A 21,878-nucleotide genomic window follows, 5' to 3' on the forward strand; every position below is an offset into this window, starting at 1 on the left:
CGGGGTCAGGGGGTCTTGGCAGGGGGGGAGGGGGGGGTCTGTGTATTCTTTGTATGAAAATAAATCTATTTAGCCAATATTTATCCCCCGTCGCCGTGAGCTGGTGTCTCCCCCGCTCTGTTCCCCCCCCCAGGTGTCCTCAGGGTGGGTGATGTCCCCGAGGTGTCTGGACCCCTGAACTCAGCCTGTCACCCGTGTCCTACTCGTGTCCCAGCAGTGGTGGGGACAGCCTGGATGTGCGTGGGTTTGGGGCTGGGATGCGTGTGGTGTGGCAGGCAGGGCCACCTGGGGAGGGGACGTGGGGCACAGGGACACAGAGCCAGGGGGACACAGGCCAGGGGACACAGGCTATGAGGCAGAAGGTCAGGGGGACACAAGGCACAGGGGTGTGGGGACGCAGGGACCATGGACACAGCAGGGTGGGGGTGCAGGGCACAGGGTCATGGGGACATGGGGCCATTGGGACAGGGGGCTCTGGGGACACAGGGCTAAGGGGACATGGGACACAGGGCCTTGGGGACACACAGCTATGGGGGTGCAGGACCATGGGGACATGGGGACACGGGGCTGTGGGGACACGTGGGCATGGGGACATGGGACACAGGGTCGTGGGGACACAGCTCTGGGGACACATGGTCATGGGGACATGGGACACAGGGTCGTGGGGACACATGGGCATGGGGACATGGGGACACAGGGCTATGGGGACACATGGTCATGGGGACATGGGACACAGGGGTGTGGGGACACATGGTCATGGGGACATGGGGACACAGGGCTATGGGGACACATGGTATGGGGACATGGGACACAGGGGTGTGGGGACACACAGCTATGGGGACACAGGACCATGGGGCCACACAGTCATGGGGACATGGGGACACAGGGCCGTGAGGTCATGGGGCTCTGGGGACAAAGGGACACACTGGTATGAGGATACCCGGGGCCATAGGAACATGGGACACAGGGCTGTGGGGACACGGGACACAGGCCCATGGGGACACATGGGTCGCAGTGACCATGGGGACATGGGGACACGGGGCTGTGGGGACACAGGGGACACGGGACACAGGCCCATGGGGACACATGGGTTGTAGTGACCATGGGGACATGGGGACACGGGGCTCTGGGGACACAGGGGACACAGGTCCATGGGGACACATGGGTCGCAGTGACCATGGGGACATGGGGACACGGGGCTGTGGGGACACAGGGGACACAGGACACAGGCCCATGGGGACACATGGGTTGTAGTGACCATGGGGACATGGGGACACGGGGCTCAGGGGACACAGGTCCATGGGGACACATGGGTCGCAGTGACCATGGGGACATGGGGCTGTGGTGACACAGGGGACCCAGGACATGGGGACACATGGGTTGCAGTGACCATGGAGACATGGGGATATGGGGTTCTGGGGACAGATGAGACACAGGCTCATGGGGACACATGGCTCTGGGGACACAGGGGACACAGGCCCACAGGGACACGGAGACATGGGGCTCTGGGGACACAGGGGACACAGTGACCATGGGGACATGGGGACATGGGGCTCTGGGGACACAGGTCCATGGGGACACATGGGTTGCAGTGACCATGGGGACATGGGGACCCAGGACCCAGGACATGGGGACCCAGGACACAGGGGACACAGGATCCAGGACCCAGGACCTGGGGACCCAGGACCCAGGGGACACAGGACCCAGGACCCAGGACCCAGGGGACACAGGACCCAGGACATGGGGACCCAGGACATGGGGACCCAGGACACAGGGGACCCAGGACCCAGGACCCAGGACATGGGGACCCAGGACCCAGGACATGGGGACCCAGGACACAGGGGACCCAGGACCCAGGACACACAGGACCCAGGACCCAGGACCCAGGGGACCCAGGACCCAGGACATGGGGACCCAGGACACAGGGGACCCAGGACCCAGGACCCAGGACCCAGGACCCAGGGGACCCAGGACCCAGGACACAGGGGACCCAGGACCCAGGACCCAGCCCCGCGGGGACCCCCGGGCGGCAGCACCCCCGCTGCGGTCCCGCCCCCCCAGCACCTCCCGGGCCTCTGATTGGCTGCCCGCCTCCCCTTCCTCCTCTCCCCATTGGCTGAGGCTCCGGCGGGCGGGCGGCGGGGCGGGCCGGAAGTGCCGGTTCCTCGCTGAGCCGCGCTGGCGGGTGGCGGCTCCTGAGGCGGCGGAGGGGTGAGAGAGCGGGGGGGGGGGGGGGGCTCCCCAGGGTCCCTCCCTCCTCCTCTTCATCCCTCGCCTCTTCCCCAGCCTCCCCTCCCACAGCCGGGCCTTCCCCCGCTGCCCCCAAACCCCCCTACCCCTCTCAACCCCTTCGCTACCTCAGGGACAGGCCCCGCTTGGAGCCTCCCCCCAAACCCCGGCTCCATATTCGCCGCTTTAATTTCGCTTCAGGTTTTACCATCACCTCGCCAGGGGTTCCCCCTTCTGCGGAAATCCGTCAGGTTTCTGCGCCGTGGGGGGAAAAAACAACACAAAAAAAAAAAAAACACAAACAAAAAAACCCACCAGGAGCTCAATGGTTGCACCTGGGCCTGGGTGCACTTTTTTTAAATTATTATTATTTCTGTGAAGCTGTGAGGAAATTGTGCTTCTTGTCTTGCTGAAGAGCTGGTTTGGTCTCGGTTTTGAGGGGGAAAAGGGTTTATTCTGGGGTTTTCCTGAAGTCAAGAGCTTATTCTTGGTTTTTGAAGAGGGAAAGGGTTTGTCCTTGGGTTGTGATGAGGAAGGGGATTTAAGGGGCTTATTCTTGGCTTTTGCTGAATTAAAAAGGCTTATTCTTGGTCTTAGATGAGGAAAACGGTTTATTCTTGGTATTTGATGAGGTAGAGGGCTTATTCTTCATGTTTATTTTTGGTGTTTGTGGGGGGAAACAGCCTGTTCTTGGGTTTTGATGAGGAAAACAGTTTATACTTGGCTTCTGCATGAGGAAAACGGTTTATTCTTGGTTTTTGAATGAGGAAAACAGTTTATTCTTGGCTTTTGGATGAGAAAAATATTTTATTCTGGTTTCCCCTTTCGGCAGCATGTAAAGCACAGTGGGATTTATTGTGTTCCTTATGGAGAGAGGACTTTAAAAAAGAGAGTAAAATAAAATGGAAGTCTTGAAAAAAGTGGAAGATGGAATGGAGGAGGGGGGGCGTTGGGACAGCAGAATGTTATTCTTTGATCAAACCCAGAGAATTTCAAGCCTTTGCTGCACTGGCAGAGTGACAAGATGTCACCAGGGGGTTGTGTGGATGGGAAATAAGGGAAGTGCTGGAATTTCTGGCTGCACACACGGGATGAGCCACATTGGCAGCCCCAAGTGGAGGCTCCTTCAGCAGCCCCATGATCTCCTAGGGGGATTATTCCATTTTGAGACCAGACCTTCAGCTGCAGTGGTTGCCCAGGGAAGCTGTGGCTGCCCCATCCCTGGCAGTGTTGAAGGGCAGGTTGGATGGGGCTTGGAGCAGCCTGGGCTGCTGGGAGGTGTCCCTGCCCATGCAGGGGGGTTGGGACTTGATCTTTAAGGTCCCTCCCAACCCAAACCATTCTGTGTTCCTGTGGTTCAGTCAGGACTCTGAGCCATCTGCTCAGCTCAAAAAATAAGTGTGAAAAGGAGATGGCACCTGTAGGAACCTGCCACAAGGAGCCCAAACACCAGGAAATGTCCAGGATCTGACTGGGCATCAGATGATTGAATTATTTTTCCAACTCAAGCAGTGATTTGTCTTTTCCTAATGCTTTTTAAAAATGAGCTCTCTTGATGTATCAAGTAACACTGCCCAGTAATGCTGCTCTGCTCCTTGCTGAGCTCTGCCCAACCTTTCCCTTCAAGCTCAGCCCATGTTTTCCTCCCAACCCACCATTTTTTTTCCTCCTGCAGCCACGTTTGTGCTTCTACTTCCCTTAATTGCGTGTGCTCAGTTCCTTCTTTCTCCACTTCAAACTTTTAAGAAACTTCTACCAGGTTGTCCATTGTGAAGACATCTTTTTTTATTATTATTACTATTTTTCCCTCCTTAATTTCCCTGGTGGCCCAGGAATGGGCAGGTCTCCTAATGACCAGGTTGAGTCAACCAGTCCTGTCCATCTGCAGGAGGAAGTTTCTATAATCACACACCCCCCTCCCCCCCTTTTTTTTTGTTTTTATGTTGTAGCAAAAAGTCTGGGTCCTGGTGTTTGTGGGATCATCAAAAGTAAGATGTGTGTGTGTGGGTAGAATGCAGGACAACTTAATTTGGGGTGGAATTTTGGGGTGGAATTTGGCTATAATATGAGCTAGAATTACAAGCTAGAATTTTGAGGTGGACTTTGAGCTAGAGTTTGAGCTAGAAAATAAGCTCCAAAATGTCATTCTGATTCCAGGTATTTGAATTTAATTCAATATTTCTGTTTTGAAAGATGTCACAGGTGTTGATCCTCAGTGTAGCAGAGCTGTGTGTGGAATCTGCTTTGAATATTCACGTGCTCAGACACATCCGGGAGCTCTGGTTGCAGATGAAAATACCCTTTTGAGAGGATTTTCAGTCAATTTTGCCCCACTCCTGTGAGTGATTATGAAAGGAAGGCAGGAGGTAGAAGGTAATGAGGCTGTTCTGGCTGCAGAGTGTCCTGGAGAACAGGACAGACAAGATGCTGCCTGGTGCAACCTCCTCCTGGGAGGGTTTTGTAGAGAAGACAGAGCCAGACTCATCCCACAGATGGACTGGGAGGAGACAACAAGGACAAGCAGGAACGTGGGAAACCTTGGTCAGGTGGAATTTTTTCTTGTTCACCGTGAGGGTGGTCAAGGACTGAGGGAGCAGGGAGGCTGTGGGATCTCTGTCTGTTGTTGGAGATGCTCCAAGCTCAGGTGGGTGAGGCCGTGAGCAACGTGTTTTGAGCATGGGGTTGGGCTCCAGACCGTTCCTAACCTGAATTCTTCTGAGATTCTTCCCCTCTGTTCTGCCCTGGTGAGGTCACATCTGGAGAACTGGGTCCAATTTTGGGCTCCCCAGTTCATGAAGGATAAGGAACTACTGGAGAGAGCCCAGGGCAGGGCCACAAAAGTGCTGAGGGGACTGGAGTGTCTGCTCTGTGAGGAAAGGCTGAGGGAGCTGGGGCTGTTCAGCTGGAGAGGAGGAGCCTGAGGGGGGGTCTCCTCAAGGCTGAGCAGTATCTGCAGGGGGTCAGCAGGGGGGACCAGACTCTGCTCAGGGCTGCCCAGGGACAGGACAAGGGGCCACGGGCACAAGCTGGAGCACAGGAGGGTCAAGCTCCCCATGAGGAAGAACTTGTTGCCTGTGAGGGTGGCAGAGCCCTGGGCCAGGCTGCCCAGAGAGGCTGAGGAGGCTCCTTCTCTGGAGACACCCCAGCCCCTCTGGAGGTTCCTGTGGGACCTGCTGGAGGTGACCTTGCTCTGGCAGCAGTTGTACTAGATGATCTTCAGAGGTCCCTTCCAAGCCTAATGACTCTATGGATCTAAGATCCCAGGGAGGTTGTGGCTGCCCCCTCCCTGAAGGTGTTCAAGGCTCCACCTGGTTGAGTGGGAGGTGCCCATGGCAGGGAAGTTGGAACCTGATGATCTTTAGGGTCCCTTCCAACCTTCACCATTCCACGGTAAGATGCAGGTACCTTCACTGGTGTGACTCTCTCCTCCCTCCCAACCCAGGGAATGACCATGACCAGCCTCCTGCCTTCAACCCCTGATGGAAACTGCTATTACATCCTTACAGAAGACTGTGCCTACGGCAGCAAGTACTTCCAAGCAGGGAACATGTGCTTCTGCAGCGAGAGGAGTTACCTGCGCAATTTCACTGACGACCACAGGCCCCCGGCTTGCTTCTTGAAAGTCATCATGCTGGATGACAGCTCCACTGTCACCATCAACATAGAAATCCTTCAGCCCGTGCGTGAGGAGGTGGCCACCTTCCTCCTGGCTGTTGTTGGCCACAACGAGCGCTTGAACTACTTCTTTGAGAGGCTGAGCTTGGACGCAGCTCTGAGGGCAGTGCCAGGGCAGAAGGTGGTGGTGGAGGTTGACAGGCAACATTTCCCTGGAATCATCCGTTACATTGGGAGCATCTACAAAAACAGTTCAGCTGTCCTGTCTCCCTCCTACTTCGGGGTGGAGCTACAGGTAAATTGCCTAAGGGGTTGACCTGCTGGAAAGCAGCCCTGAGGAGGAAGACCTTGCAGTCCTGGTAGACAATAAGTGAACAATAAGGCAGCGTTGTGCCCTTGTGGCCAAGAAGGCAAATGGTATCTTGGGATGCATTAGGAAGAGTGTGGCCAGTAGGTTGAGGGAGGTCATCCTTTCTTCTGCACCTAGTGAAGCCACAACTGGAGAACTGTGACAAATTCTGAGGTCCCCAGTGCAAGAGAGACAGAGAACTGCAGGAGAGAGTCCAGTGGAGGGCAACAAGGATGGGAACTGCAGGAGAGAGTCCAGTGGAGGACAACAAGGATGGGAACTGCAGGAGAGAGTCCAGTGGAGGGCGACAAGGATGGGAACTGCAGGAGAGAGTCCAGTGGAGGGCGACAAGGATGGGAACTGCAGGAGAGAGTCCAGTGGAGGGCAATAAAGATGACTGGGGGATTGGAGCATCTCTCTTATGAGGAGAGGTTGAGAGAGCTGGGACTGTTTAGCCTGGAGAAGAGAAAGCTGAGAGGAGACCTGATTAATGTCTATAAATATCTAAAGGGTGTCTGGAGGATGGTGTCAAGCTCTTTTCAGTAGTGCCCAGCAACAGGTCAAGGAGCAGTGGGCACAAACTGGAAGATGGGAAGTTCCATCTGAACAGGAGGAAAAACTTGGCTGTGAGGGTGACCAGGCACTGGAACAGGCTGCCCAGGGGGGTGGTAGAGTCTCCTTCTCTGGAGACATCCCAGGCCCACCTGGATGCAGTCCTGTGTAATGTGCTCTGGGCAATCCTGCCTTAGCAGTGGGGTTGGACTAGATGATTCTGTGAAGAAAGTAAGATGCTTCTTTGATGTTTTTGTGTGTTCAAAGCACCTTTCTGGCCTGTTTTCAGGGCGAGGGGGAAAACAGGGGGCGCAGCGACGGATCCTGCCACGGCACCGAGTATTTCAAGTGCAAGAGGAACTGTGGGATCTTCGTGCCTTTTAGCAGAGTCCAGTTCCTTCCCAGACCTGACAATGACCACGTGAAACAGAAGGCAAATCTGGACACGGAAGAGGGGGTTCCTGTGAAAGTGGGAGATGCAGTTAGTTTCTACGTGGATGAAGTCCTCACCAAAGGAGTAGCCATGGCAGTTTACAGGGAGGGAACCCAATGGTTTGTTAAAGTTTGTCCGGTAAGAGGGATCTTGCTGCCTTCTCTTGGGTTTGGGGAGGGTGGGATTTTTAAAAATAAAAAGGGTGTGACATGAAACTGGGAGGGACATGAGGTTATGTGCAATGTTTCCATGCTTGTTTGAAAAACTGGCTCATGTTCCAGGAATGCCCTGTATCTGATGAAGTATTTAGCTGATGGATTCTTGCTCTCCTTTCAGGAAGAAGAAGGAACAACTGACATTTTCAGAGAAATCCCCATGGACTCTGTTGTGAAGGAAAGCTTGCCAAGTAGGTTATCATCAGATGTGTCTGCCTTCTGTCTGTGTTTCTGGGGATTTAGCATTTATTTCTTCTCTGCAGGCCACTGGTGGGCTGGAATGCCCAACAAAAGCTTCAGCTAGTCCCAACTTAGTTGATAAGGAGGGAGAGAAGGTCCTTGGAAAAGTGTCAAGTTCTGAACAAAATTCATTAGGCAACTAAAGCTGAGTCTGCCCATTGGTCAGGAGGAGTGAGTCTGCAGAAGTATTTGCTAGAGAAGAAGGTTAAAGAATCCTTAATTTAGCTGTAAGAGGTGGAGCAGGAGCCTCATCCTGATGCCAAACTCAGGAAGGCAAGGATGCCACAGGTGAGTCATTGGACAAGACAAGAAATGCGTGGAATCTCCCTCCTGCCATCAGAAGACATGGTGCAGCAGCCAGCCTGTTGTTAGAGCTGTTGTTTGACTCCTCACTGAGTTGATTCATCTCACTAAAGGCAGAACAAGAAGGTGGAAATAACCCCCTTGCTGCCATTTCACGAGTCCAAAATGGCTCCGTGAAGGGCTGGATCATCTCCAGGGCCAGTGAGACGCTGGAATATGCAGCCTTGAGTGGGAAAACAAGGAGCAGGATCATCCCCTTTCAGCCTGTTAGTCCAGCTTGGCCACAGCACTGGGAATTACACCTTGTGTCCCTGGTGCTCAGCTTGTCTGTGTCGTCTATAATTTGAAAACCAGCCTGGTATGGGATGAGATCCAGAGGTGTCCATCATCAGGTGGTGACTTCCCACCTCACCTGACATTTTGTCTTTCCCACTAGGTTTGTTTTCACCCTTCAAGCCCGACGTGGGCTTGGGACACCCAAACCAACTGAAACGAGAGATAAGTGAGAGTGCTGAGGAGTGTGAAGGTGGGAATCCACCCCTGGAGGTGAACTCCATGGTCCAGATCACCTTGGACAAAGGAAATCAAGTTTCGGGAATCATCCGCTGGTTGGGCTACCTGCCCCAAATCAAGCACAAAATGGCAGGAGTTGAACTGGTAAGGTGCAGAATGTTTCCTGATGTGCAGTTGTGCAGCCTGCTCTAGTTGAAGATGTCTTTCCTCCTTCAAAGGGGTTGGACTAGATGACCTTTAAAGGTCCCTTCCCACCCAAACCATTCCATGATTCTACGATCAGCACAGGCAGCTCTTGGTTGATCTTCTCTTTGAAGAGCTTCAGCTTGTGGCTGGGTGGCTCACAGCCTGACCTTGGGCCTCTGAACTGTGAGGGCAAGCACATGATTGTGGCCTCCCTTAGCCAGGGAGAAGAGCTCACAGAGGGATGATGAAGGTTGGTTTGTTCCCTTCCAGAGCCACGTTATTGGAATGTGGGATGGAAAAATGATGAATCCTACAAGCAGCATCAAGAAGTTCAGAACGTAACCAGAATGAATTAAAATAGTCAAAACAAAGGGACAAAACTTAGACATGGATTTTAGTCACAGAATGGTTTGGATTGGAAGACCTTAAAGATCATCCAGTCCCACCTCCTGCCATGGGCAGGGACACCTCCCAGCAGCCCAGGCTGCTCCAAGCCCCATCCAACCTGCCCTTCAACACTGCCAGGGATGGGGCAGCCACAGCTTCCCTGGGCAACCTGGGCCAGGCTCTCCCCACCCTCACAGCCCAGAATTTCTCCCTCACATCTCAGCTCCAGCTCCCTCTGCCAGCTGGAAACCCTTCCCCCTGCTCCCTTCCCTCCCTGCCCTTGTCCCAAGCCCCTCCCCAGCTTTCCTGGAGCCCCTTCAGGCACAGGAAGGTGCTCTCAGGTCTCCCTGGAGCCTTCTCTTCTCCAGGCTGAACACCCCAGCTCTCCCAGCCTGTCTCCAGAGCAGAGCTGCTCCAGCCCTCCCAGCATCTCCGAGGCCTCCTCTGGCCTCTCCAACAGCTCCGTGTCCTTCCTGTGCTGGGGACCCCAGCCTGGCCCCAGCCCTGCAGGGGGGTCTCAGGGCTGGGGAAAATCCCCAGTCCTGGCCCTGCTGCTCACACTGCTGGGGATGCAGCCCAGGACACGGGGGGCTCATGTTGAGGTTCCCCAAGCCCTTCTCCTTAGGGCTGCCCTCCATCCATTCTCCCCCCAGCCTATGACTTCCCTCGAGATTGCCCCCACCCAGGTGCAGGACCTCATGCCTCAATATTCAGTGGCCATCTAGGGGATCCCACCTCCTTGGTGGAAAGCCTGCTCTGATGTTATTCCTCCATGTCTCTGTCCCAGGATGAAGACAAAGGGGTCACTGCTGGGGAGTGGTTGGGCCAGTACTACTTCCACTGTGCTCCCAAGCGCGGGCTCTTCGTGAAGCTGCAGTCCTGCCAGCCCGACGTGCGCTTCCAGTGTTCCCCCCAGGGCCACGTCAGCCTGGTGGATTATGGTAAGTTCTCCAAGGAGAAAGGATGGCAGGGATGTGCTGGGACAAGGAGAGGCCTCCTCTGCAGGGTCTTCTTGTGATAGGACAAGGGGTGATGGTTTTAAAATGGAAGAGGGGAGGTTTATTTTGGACATCAGGAAGAAATTCTTCACCACTTGGATATGAAGGCGCTGGAATAGGTTGTCCAGGGAGGTTGTTGAAGCTCCTCCCTGGAGATGTTCAAGGCCAGGTTGGATGAGGCTTGTGCAGGCTGGTCTGGTGGGAGGTGTCCCTGCTCATAGCAGGAAGGTTGGAACCTGATGATCTTTAAGGTCCCTTCCAACCTTCACCATTGTATGATTCATCAGTGGTTTAAAATCTGTCACTTTCTTTGAGTGTTCCAAAGATGTCAGTTGGAAGGATGGTGAGGTTGCCATGATGGTGTTTATAGGGAATCATAGAAAAGTTTAGTTTGGAAGGGACCTTTGAAGGCCATTAGTCCTGCCCCCGTGCAGTGAGCAGGGATATCTTTAAGTAGACCAGGCTGGTCAAAGCCCTGTGAAGCCTGACCTTGAATGTCTCCACGGATGGGGCATCCACCACCTCTTGGCCAACCTGGGCCAGTGTCTCACCACCCTCATTGTACATAATTTGTCCTAATATCTAGTCTGAATCTCCCATCTTCCAGTTTAAAACCATCACCCCTTGTTCTGTCACTACAGGCCCTGCTAAAAAGTCTGTCCCCATCTTTCTTAGCAGCCCCCTTTCAGTATTCCTGTGGTGAGGAAGAGACGGATTGGCTTGGTCTCCTTTTCTAGCACATTAATTTCTAAAGGGACAAATCTTCATCCCATTGTGGCTGAGGAGCAGCAGAGAAGAGCCAGGTGCCAACCTCTGAGCAGAGCAGGCCTCTGTGACATCAGGCAAGGGCAGAGCTGACTCAGATGAAGTAGGAAGCTAAAGAGAGGTCCTTCTGTTGCCTCTCTTGCAGGAGAGCAAGAAGTTCTTCCACAGATTCCAGAGAGTTTTCCTCCCCTCAGGAATGAGGCAGCAGTGCATGTTCTGCGAGGGAGGATGAGGGGGATCCAAGGCCACTGTAATTCCTGCTATATGGATGCAGCCCTTTTCAGGTAAGGACCTCCTTGGGTGCTGCCATTTCAATAAATTAGTCCTTTTTTAATTAGGCAGAGCCCTAAACTGCAGCACTGCCCCAGACGTGCAAGATGGCTGGAAATTTATCCAGTATAGAGCTGTGTGGAGATGCAGCCTTGTTTTTTTGTGTTTTTTTTTGATCCCCTTCCAAATCTGGTAGGTTTTCAGGCCCTGAAGTACCCCTGGTGAGTACCTCAGGTACCATGTGTCTGTCGTGCAGGGTGGTGAGAGATCATAGTTCCCTGGACTTGGACCGTGCCGACTCTGTCACTGGAGGTAATGGCTGGAAACATTCCAAAGAAACCACCCAGGAGGTCCCATCTTCCCTGTGCAGCATTACTGGGAGAGGAAAAGACTCAGTGGTGCCCCCTCCATGAGCAGTTTTGGCTGCAAAGTGTGAGGTTTCATTCTCTCTCAGCTGTCTTCTTGCTTGCTGCCAGTGCCCATTGAACCAGCTGTGGTTTCTCTCACTGCTGCCACCCTCCTTTCCCATCATTGCATGCATGGACTGTTGAAAATAAAAGCCACCAACTGTCACCAGGCAACAAGGTTTGGTTCTGTGGCTGCAAACCCATCGGGCTTGAACCCATCACACTCTCTTCACAGCCTCTTCTCCTGTACATCCGTGCTGGACTCCATGCTCTTCAAGCCCTTCCCACTGTGTGACAGGAATGTTCAGAGCATCCTGCGGGATGAGATTGTGAATCCACTCCGAAAGTGAGTATCAAAGGCATCATGGAATGGTTTGAGCTGGAAGGGACCTTAAAGATCATCTAGTTCCAACCCCCTTGCATGGGCAGGGACACCTCCCACCAGCCCAGGCTGCTCCAAGCCCCATCCAACCTGCCCTTCAATGCTTCCAGGGATGGGGCAGCCACAAATTCCCAGGGCAATCTAAGCCAGTGTCTCACCACCCTCACACTAAAGAATTTCTTCCTAATGTCCAACCTAAATCTCCCCTCCTTCAGTTTTAATCCATTACCCCTTGTCCTCTCACTCCCTGCCCTTGTAAAAATTCCCTCCCCAGCTTTCCTGGAGCCCGTTCTGGAAGGCTGCTATGAAATGTCCCCAGAGCCTCCTCTTCTCCAGGCTGAACAACCCCAACTCTCTCATCCTGTCTCCATAGCAGAGCTGCTCCAGCCCTCTGGTCCTCTTTGTGACCCTCCTCTGAACTCTCCAGGAGCTCCATGCCCTGCTTATGTTGGGGGCTCTAGTATTGGACACAGTAATCCAGGTGTCCAATCCTAGTATGAGGGAATCCTGGGTCCTGGGAATCCTGGAAGTCATCCATCTGCCTTCATACCTCCTCTGCTGCCCTGCCAGATGGTGCCTCTCAAAGGGCAAGACCTAACTGGAGAGTTTCCCCTGCCAGCCACATCCAAAGGCCTTCACATTGGGTTCCTCTTCCAGTTGTTCCTTTCTCTGGGTTGTAAGGCTGTCACAACTCCTGCTTCATGTTCATGATTCTCTCCTGTTCAGAAGGAAGCAGAAGAGCTGTGCTTCTCAGTGAAAGGAAGAAACGGGGATTCATGGGGTTCAGGCCAACCCTGGGGGGAATCCTGGAGGTAATTTTAGTTCTCAGCACAAAACAGACATGGAGATGTTGGAGCACATCCAGAGGAGGATCACAAAAGTGATCAGAGTGCTGAGCAGCTCTGCTCTGGAGCCAGGCTGGGAGAGTTGGGGTGTTCAGCCTGGAGAAGAGAAGGCTCCAGGGAGACCTGAGAGCACCTTCCAGTGCCTGAAGGGGCTCCAGGAAAGCTGGGCAGGGGCTTGGGACAAGGGCAGGGAGGGATGGGAGCAGGGGGAAGGGTTTCCAGCTGGCAGAGGGAGCTGGAGCTGAGATGTGAGGGAGAAATTCTGGGCTGTGAGGGTGGGGAGAGCCTGGCCCAGGTTGCCCAGGGAAGCTGTGGCTGCCCCATCCCTGGCAGTGTTGAAGGGCAGGTTGGATGGGGCTTGGAGCAGCCTGGGCTGGTGTTGGAACTAGATGATCTTTAAGTTCTCTTCCAACCCAAACCATTCCCTGATTCTATGGTTTAAAAACACTGGAGAGGTCACCTGCAGCTCCATGATGTTTCTAGGACTGGCTTTGTCCGGGCGAGGAGCGTGATGCACCTGAGGGAGCAGCTGACTGAGAAGGGCCAGTGCTCCAGCTTCACCAATGCTGAGAAAGGTAACGTGCTCTCTGGGGCCTTCCCTGGGCTGCTTCACTCTGCTCTGCCTCATCCAGGCTCACAACTTCACTGCAGGCTTCTCCCAGGCATCCGTGTTAATGTATGTGCTGTGCTGTTCTTCTGTGTAAAGATGCACATGTGAAACACTTTCAGCTTCTAAAACTCTACACGTTTTTCAACTGAAATTTGTCCTGAAGTCTGGTGGGAATTGCTGGGTCTCTTCTCCCTGGTGGCAACTGTTGCCAGGAGAGGAGAGGAAGATTTATGTGAGCAGAATTTAAACCAGGGAAATTTTTCCTTTACCTTTATACTTTGATTTATATCCTGACAAATCAGGGGGGTGTCAGGAGGATGGGGCCACACTCTTCTCAGTGGTGTCCAGTGACAGGACAAGGGGAAATGGTCAAAAAATGGTGCACAGGAGGTTCCACCTAAATATAAAAAAACATTTTTTTTTTACTCTGAGGTTAACAGAGCCCTGGGACAGGCTGCCCAAGGAAGTTGTGGAGTCTCCATCCCTAGAGACATTCAGAACCTGCCTGGACATGTTCCTGTGTGATCTGCTCTAGAGAATCCTGCTCTAGCAGGACTAGATGATCTCCAGACATCCCTTCCAGCCCCCACCATGCTATGAGTCTGTGTGGTTCTGTGAAATCCATCCCTTGATTCATCATTTTGCCAAGATCAGCTTGTCCTTGAGATCTGATAAAACCTTTACTGTGAGAGTAACAAGGCACTGAACAGGCTGCCCAGAGAGGTGGTGGAGTCCCCTTCTCTGGAGACGTTCCAAACCCATCTGAACATGTTCCTGTATGATCTACTGAAGGTGACCCTGCTCTAGCAGGGGGGTTGGACTAGATGATCTTTAGAGGCCCCATCCAACCCTGATGATTCTATGACTATAAGTTGAGGTTCCTCATCCTTATTAATGGCTATAAATATCTGCAGGTGTCAAGAATGGGCCAGTCCCTGTTCAGTGGTGCCTGTGGTAGGACAAGGGAAAATGGCACCAAGTGACAACACAGGAAGTTCCACCTCAACACGAGGAGAAACTTCTTGACTGTGAGAGTGACAGAGCCCTGGGACAGGCTGCCCAGAGAGCTGGTAGAGTCTCCTTCTCTGGAGGTTCCTTGAAAGCTGTAGACTGGTTAAAATAAAGACATAAAACCCCTACAGCTGAAACCCACCAGTCCCTGGTTGCAATCACCACCTTCCCTTCCGTGCCCAGCCAGACCCTGTGTAGTTTACAAGAAGGAGATGGACTATCCCAGTGCCAGGCCTCACTGCAACCACCTGGATAGTGAACAAGGGGCATCAGTTCTTCCAGAAGCAGCAGGTTTCTTGTCAGTGAAGGGCACTTGTGGTTTGTACTGTTGTGTGTTTATTTTATCTAGGGGTGGTTTTAACTGTTCAGTTTCCTGAATTTCCATAGATATCCCTGACTTCATTTTGAGTTGATACTTTTGGTGTTAGGAACAGTCCAGGAAGGACTCTGAGACAGTGTCACTGTGATGGCCCAGGCTGTAGGAGTGCAGGATCTGAGGGCTGCTTTGCTTTTTTCTTTCTCACCCCAGGATTTATGCTTTAACCAGGTGCTCTCAGTCTCTAGCCCACCCTTACCTGGAGTAAAAGAGGAGATTCCAGGTTCCCAACATGCTGACTCCTGGTTATCTGGCAGTCTTCTGCCTTCTGGATGCAGTGGGGCAAGGGCAACGTTCCTGCTGTGGTGTCACCCATGCTTTTCTCTGACCTCCCAGATCCTGAGGAGTTCCTCAATCTCATCATGCACCAGATCCTGGGAATAGAGCCTCTCCTGAAGCTGCAGTAAGTTTCCCTACCGGAGTGATGCAATTTATCCAGGCTCATTAATTATCCCTGTCCCGACCACCAGGTGTTCCTTGTGCCCTTTCACCCAGGCTTTGGAGGCACAGCTCAGCCGGTTGTGTGCAGCTCCCTGTGATCTTCCTTCTTGTCATCTCGTCCCAGCTGACACCTCCAGGGAAAGACACTTTTTCAGCTCTCCCTGGAGGTGTCACCTCCAGAAAATGACGATGAAAACCTCGTCTCATCCTTAGGGAGAAGCCAGCAGTGGTTTGGGAAACGTAGCATCCAACTGGAGTGCAGGGTCTGACAGCTTTTGGATGCCTTTGGGATGTGTCCAGACTGGCTCAGGTCCTGCAACCCTCTCAACCAGGCCAGCCTTGAATGAAGTCCCAGTTGGTGTGGTTTTGTTTTTTTTTTCAGGACTCTACAAAGAGAATGAGAGGCTGAAGGAAGCCAAAAATAACCGTGTTGTTGGGGAGCACAGAAAGGGGATTGTTGGGTTTCTGGGCTCCTTTGTTGAGATGTCGGTCAAGCCATAGATCATGGAGTACTTGGAAAGGCAGAGCACAAAGAGGACTCTGTGCTGCTGCTCCCCTGCAGGGGGTCATCTGAAGGAAACCCTTTCTCCTGACTGGCTCAGGGACGTGTAGAAGTTGTGGGAGATCTTCTGCCCACAACTCACAAGAGCTTTTGCTCGCAGGCTTTTTTATGTGCGGTTACAAATAGATCTTTCATCTGAGAGGGAGTCTTGCTGATTGTGCTGTCGTGCAGTTGGTTTAATTGAGTCCAAAAAGCACTGAGGTGTCTCTTTTAATATTTACATAGATGAGGGGACATGGAGTTCTGCTCGTAGGAGCCGGGTGGGGTGTTATGGAGGGATGATGAGGCTGAAGATGGTACTTGATGGTACTTGAGTTGGTGGTTGGACTCGGTGACCTTTAAAGTCTTTTCCAACCAAGGTGATTCTGTGAATAGATCCTCCTCTCATGACATATACTTAGTATTTCTGGGTGGAAAAAGTGCTTTCTGTCAGTGTTGCACCAAGCAGCTATTGGTGTCATGGGCCCAGAAGGTTTTGGAGAGGCCAGAGGAAGCCACAGAGATGATGGGAGGGGCTGGAGCAGCTCTGCCCTGGAGACAGGCTGGGAGAGTTGGGGTGTTCAGCCTGGAGAAGAGAAGGCTCCAGGGAGACCTGAGAGCACCTTCCAGTGCCTGAAGGGGCTCCAGGAAAGCTGGGGAGGGGCTTGGGACAAGGGCAGGGAGGGATGGGAGCAGGGGGAAGGGTTTCCAGCTGGCAGAGGGAGCTGGAGCTGAGATGTGAGGGAGAAATTCTGGGCTGTGAGGGTGGGGAGAGCCTGGCCCAGGTTGCCCAGGGAAGCTGTGGCTGCCCCATCCCTGGCAGTGTTGAAGGGCAGGTTGGATGGGGCTTGGAGCAGCCTGGGCTGCTGGGAGGTGTCCCTGCCCATGCAGGGGGTTGGAAGTAGATGATCTTTAGGTCCCTTCCCACCCAAACCATTCCAGGAGCCTTTATCTTCTTTGCACATTCATTTGACACTTGAAAACTGCTGCATCCTCTGGGAGCTCAGATGGTTGTGGCACCAAGTAAACAAGCCCCGTGACCACTCCTTGCAGGTCAGGAGGCCAGAAGGAGCAGGACTGTTACTGTTACCAGATCTTTATGGACAAACAGGAGGATCTGGTGGTTCCTGACGTGCAGCAGTTAGTGGAACGCTCCTTCCTGTCCTCTGAGCTGAAGCTAGTGGAGGTGAGCCCCGTGACCTTCTGACCAAGCTGCTCCCTGCTGCCTCTTTCCTGCTTCCTGCAACATTTCTGTGCCTGCCAGTAAGTCTGCAGTGGGGCTGGTTGCTCATATCATGCTGCAAAGCAGGAGGATCCATCCACCCAGAGAGAGGTCCTGGGGGATCCAAGGCATCACCTGGGAAGAGGGCTGAGCTTTCCCTGTTGCTTGTTGTTGTCTTAATAACCAAAACACCATTAAGTCTTTATCCCCAGCAGGAATCTGGAGAGAAGAGTCTCTGGGACTTGTCTCTTCTGGCAGGGTGACTCCTTTGCCCTTCTTTTCCCAGATCCCATCTTGCTTCATTATCCAAATGCCGCGGTTTGGGAAGGAATATAAAATGTTCAGCAAGATCATTCCTTCCTTGGAGCTGGATATCACGGATCTGCTGCTGGACAGTAAGTTCCTGGGTAATGGTCAAACCACCACCTGGGTCTGTGAGCAACCAGGTGAGAGGTCTCACCTCCTGGGTTGTGAGCAGATGTGAGATGCCACCTGGAGTGCTGTGTCCAGTTCTGGAGCCACCAAGGCAGGAAGGACACGGAGCTGTTGGAGTGAGGCCATGGAGATGATGGGAGGGCTGGAGCAGCTCTGCCCTGGAGACAGGCTGGGAGAGTTGGGGTGTTCAGCCTGGAGAAGAGAAGGCTCCAGGGAGACCTTAGAGCACCTTCCAGTGCCTGAAGGGGCTCCAGGAAAGCTGGGGAGGGGCTTGGGACAAGGGCAGGGAGGGATGGGAGCAGGGGGAAGGGTTTCCAGCTGGCAGAGGGAGCTGGAGATGAGATGTGAGGGAGAAATTCTGGGCTGTGAGGGTGGGGAGAGCCTGGCCCAGGTTGCCCAGAGAAGCTGTGGCTGCCCCATCCCTGGCAGTGTTGAAGGGCAGGTTGGATGGGGCTTGGAGCAGCCTGGGCTGCTGGGAGGTGTCCCTGCCCATGGCAGGGGGGTTGGAACTAGATGATCTTTAAGGTCCCTTCCAAAACCAACCATTCCGTGGCTCTATGATACGAGGTGGGATCACAGTGTGATCCTTCTTCCCAGAACAGCAGTTTTGTCAGGATGAGCTGGATTTCAGGTGAGATCAGGAGGAGACACGTCCTCTCCCCCTGCTGCAGGTCCCCGGGAGTGCTGCGTCTGTGGCGACGTCGCCAGCCTGGAGTGCTCGGAGTGTTTCAAAGACCGAGTGTTTGCGGCGACGGGCCTGAAGCAGTTCTGCAGCACCTGCTCCAGACAGGTATCCCATGGGTGCTTCTGAAATCTGCCTGGGTGGCTGATCAGCCCTCCCAAAATACCCACGTTTCCCCTGCAGCCCTTCAGGTGGGGCACAGAGGGGCTTTTTCCTGAGCATCTCTCCCACCACGTCCATGAGTGGGGTTGGGTTCTGTGTGTTTTTGAAGCCCCTCCTTACACAGAACCAAAGTAAGGATGGGTCCTTTGGGTCCTCCAGGAGCATCCCTACAGCTTTCTGGCCTTTCTTGGAGGGTGACAGACACTCCCGTCTCTGGTACTTTGTCCAGTTTTGGAGCCACCAACACAGGAAGGGCATGGAGTCATTGGAGAGAGGCCAGAGGAGGCCTCAGAGATGCTGGGAGGGCTGGAGCAGCTCTGCTCTGGAGACAGGCTGGGAGAGTTGGGGTGTTCAGCCTGGAGAAGAGAAGGCTCCAGGGAGACCTGAGAGCACCTTCCAGTGCCTGAAGGGGCTCCAGGAAAGCTGGGGAGGGGCTTGGGACAAGGGCAGGGAGGGATGGGAGCAGGGGGAAGGGTTTCCAGCTGGCAGAGGGAGCTGGAGATGAGATGTGAGGGAGAAATTCTGGGCTGTGAGGGTGGGGAGAGCCTGGCCCAGGTTGCCCAGGGAAGCTGTGGCTGCCCCATCCCTGGCAGTGTTGAAGGGCAGGTTGGATGGGGCTTGGAGCAGCCTGGAATGGTGGGAGGTGTCCCTGCCTGCGGCAGAGGAATTGGAACTAGATGATCTCTAAGGTCCCTCCCAACCCAAACCGTTCCATGATTCTATGACCTCAGCTTCTTGCTGGCAGGCTGGTGTCACACTGCCATGCCCCGGGAGGAGGTGGCCACAGGGCAGGAAGATCAGTGGGGGATGAACTGGGGCCCTCACCCTTGCGCGCTGCTCCGTTGGCCGGCCAGCTCCGCTCTGCCCCCCTCAGTGGTGTGACCCCATCCCCTCTCCTCAGGTTCACTCCCACCACCAACGCAAATCCCACAAGCCAACCAGGCTGCACATCCCAGAGGAGTTTCACAGGCGGAGCCCCCGGGGCAGCCAGCAGGTCCCTCGGGAGAAGATGGAGCTCTTTGCAGTGCTCTGCATCGAGACCAGCCATTACGTCTCCTTCGTGAAGTATGGCCCCGAGAACCAGCACTGGATGTTCTTTGACAGCATGGCTGACAGGCATGGTGAGGACCTTGGGGTGGGCTTGGAGCTTCAATGGCACCTGGGCTCTGCGTGGTGGGCAGCTCTGAGGGTCTGCAAGGCTTGTGGTATAGACACTGGTCAGGCCACTTTCTCCTCTGAAGCCTCCTACATTGTTCAGGCTCTCTCTGGACCCTGCTTTCAACAGTCACCATTTAAGCAGACCCCAGAGAAGAGTATGGCCAGGCCAAGCATGGAGTAGATGACCTCCAGAGGTCCCTTCCAACCCCTACCATGCTGTGAAACATGTTTGAGTTCCTCCTAGTGCTTTCATCCTCTGGCTGTGTTCAAATGGGGGACTTCAGGATGAGAGAAAATTATAAAATCATAGAATGGTGAAGATTGGAAGGGACCTTAAAGATCATCAGGTTCCAAGCCCCCTGCCATGAGCAGGGACACCTCCCACTACACCAGGCTGCACCAATGGCCTCAAGTTGCCCAAGGGAGGTTGAGATTGGATCTTGGGAACAATTCCTTCCTGGAAAGGGTTGTCAGGCCCTGGCCCAGGCTGCCCAGGGCAGGGGTGGAGTCCAAATCCCTGGAGGAGTTTCCAAGCCCTGGAGATGTGGTGCTGAGGGACATGGGGCAGGGGTGGCCTTGGCAGTGCTGGGTGAATGGTTGGACTTGATGATCTTAAAGATCTTTTCCAACCAAAAATATTCCATGATTCTTGAGCCAACTGGGACTGGCTGCCATGTGGATGAGGACCTTTCTCTTGTCCTTCCCCACTTCATTACTGGCCTCCAGATCTCAGCCAAGGCACTGAGTTACTGTTGAGTGTGGTGGTGTCTGCTTAGGCTGCAGGTTGTCATCCCTTGGGACCTGCTGTGGACTTTTCTCCTTCTTCCTTGTCTAGGTGATGAAAATGGCTTCAACATTCCCATGGTAACGCTGTGCCCCGAGGTTGCCAAATACCTGGACTTGCCACTCTCTGTCCTGGCCCTGGAGCCACCTCGGGACATGGATGGGGTGGCCAAGCGCCTCTTCTGCGACGCCTACATGTACATGTACCAGAGCAAGAAGATGGCACTTTACAAATGACACTGCCTTGGGCTGGTGCCCACGGAGCAGGAAGGGAAACCTCAGCTTGGATCAACCCTGCAGCTCCTAGTCATGGAGAGCAGCCAAGTCCAGGTGCACCAAGCTTGCACTTCTGGTTCTTCTCACCTCTTCCAGTGTCTGGACACATCAGCCTGTCTGGGTTTGTTAAATCCTGGCCTCTTTGAGGGGATGTTTGTGTTTCCTGCAGACCTGGGTTCTGAATTATTTCCAAACTCATTCTAACTTCCTACTTTCCCTTTCCCCATGCAGCTCTGCCCTAAGTCAGACCCCTCCATGTCCTCTTCTCCCTTCCAGCCCTTTCCTCCAAAGCTGAGGTGAAGCACAGGTTGACCAGAGAGGTGGTGGAGGTCCCGTCCCCGGAGACATTCATGGTCAGGCTTGATAAAGCAACCTGGTCTGGTTAAAGGTCCCTGCTCACCTCAGGGGGATTGGACTAGATGACTTAAGTGTCCCTTTCAACCTCACACATTCCATGATTCTGAGGACCAGCAGCCAATCAAGACAGTTGTCCTCAGGTTTGCCAAGAACACAAGGAAAGCTCATCCTCATCTTGCCTGGCACCTCCTGACGTGGACCTGCAGAGTGACACAACCAGGAGGTGTGACCTGCACCATGGGGTGAAGAGATGGGTCAGGAACAGGGTTTTTCTTGAGCTTTGGGACATGAATTATCTGCACTTCTCCAGCACTAAACACCCTTGGCACTTTTACCCAACAACCCTTGGTTTTCAACCCTGATGTCCTGACCCTCAAAGATGCTTTAAGAAGACAGATTTTGGTTAAGAACAAAACTGGAAGGAGGATGGAGCAGAGGAACAGGGTGTGAGCTTCCACCTCACTTTTGGCACTTGCTGTCCCCATCTTTGTGTCTCTGAAGAAGCAGAATTCCAAGGGATAGAGAAGAAATGAGCACTTCGGGATTTTCTGGCCCAATCACAGTAAGGATGAGGGTGGAAACTGGACTTTAAGTTAAATAATTAAATTTGCAAACTGGGGGGGTTATTTGCCCTGAAGCACATGCTGTCCTGGCAGTGAGAAGCTGGTGGGGGAAGCAGTGCTAGGAACTGGGTTGCCAAGATTCCAGACTGCACTGATAAGTCACCAAAACCTTGAAGGACACATCCAGGAGCTCCAAATGTGGATCTGCAATCTCCCTCCTCTTTCCCCCCCCTTTTTAATGCAGGCTCCAGTCATTGTCATAGTGTATCTGCCTGAGCTCTGGCTGATCCTCTGTGGCCATGGAGAGGGCTGAGGGGCTGGAGGGTGCTGCTTTCTTCATCTACTTCAGGTTGTTCTTCATTCCTTCTCTCCTAAGAACTCAAGACAATCTCTACTCAGGTACGTGTGTGGGGGGAGGTTGGACTCTTATATCTCTGGTCTATAAATCTAAGTTTGAAGAACAAACTGCTCTTGGTTTCCCTGGAGTTCTTTCTTACCTCTTAAAATGGCAGGTGTGACACAGTCCCAGCAGCTGGACCATTGCAACAGGGAGATCGAGGGTTGGGCTTTTG

General features: G+C 53.5%; 1 protein-coding gene across 2 annotated transcripts; it reads left to right on the top strand.

The window, feature by feature from the left end:
• The first annotated feature begins 2,156 nt into the window (after positions 1-2,156).
• On the top strand, positions 2,157-21,771 carry LOC127381264 (ubiquitin carboxyl-terminal hydrolase CYLD-like). Of its 2 annotated transcripts, XR_007888680.1 has the most exons (16): positions 2,157-2,211; positions 5,672-6,139; positions 7,035-7,316; positions 7,515-7,584; positions 8,373-8,593; positions 9,810-9,963; positions 10,931-11,069; positions 11,698-11,808; positions 13,173-13,264; positions 15,023-15,089; positions 16,722-16,854; positions 17,177-17,285; positions 17,997-18,115; positions 19,071-19,290; positions 20,163-21,305; positions 21,551-21,771. XR_007888680.1 is itself a non-coding variant. In XM_051611382.1 (15 exons), the coding sequence occupies exons 2-15, from the start codon at positions 5,675-5,677 to the stop codon at positions 20,345-20,347; spliced, it is 2,367 nt and encodes a 788-aa protein (XP_051467342.1). In that variant the 5' UTR covers positions 2,157-2,211; positions 5,672-5,674; the 3' UTR covers positions 20,348-21,771. The 2 variants fall into 2 exon arrangements, 1 of the variants encoding a protein (XP_051467342.1); XM_051611382.1 differs by having other exon boundaries at positions 20,163-21,771.
• The last annotated feature ends 107 nt before the right edge of the window (positions 21,772-21,878 follow it).

Source organism: Apus apus, chromosome 2 (genome assembly GCF_020740795.1).
Source record: "Apus apus isolate bApuApu2 chromosome 2, bApuApu2.pri.cur, whole genome shotgun sequence".
NCBI lineage: Eukaryota > Metazoa > Chordata > Aves > Apodiformes > Apodidae > Apus > Apus apus.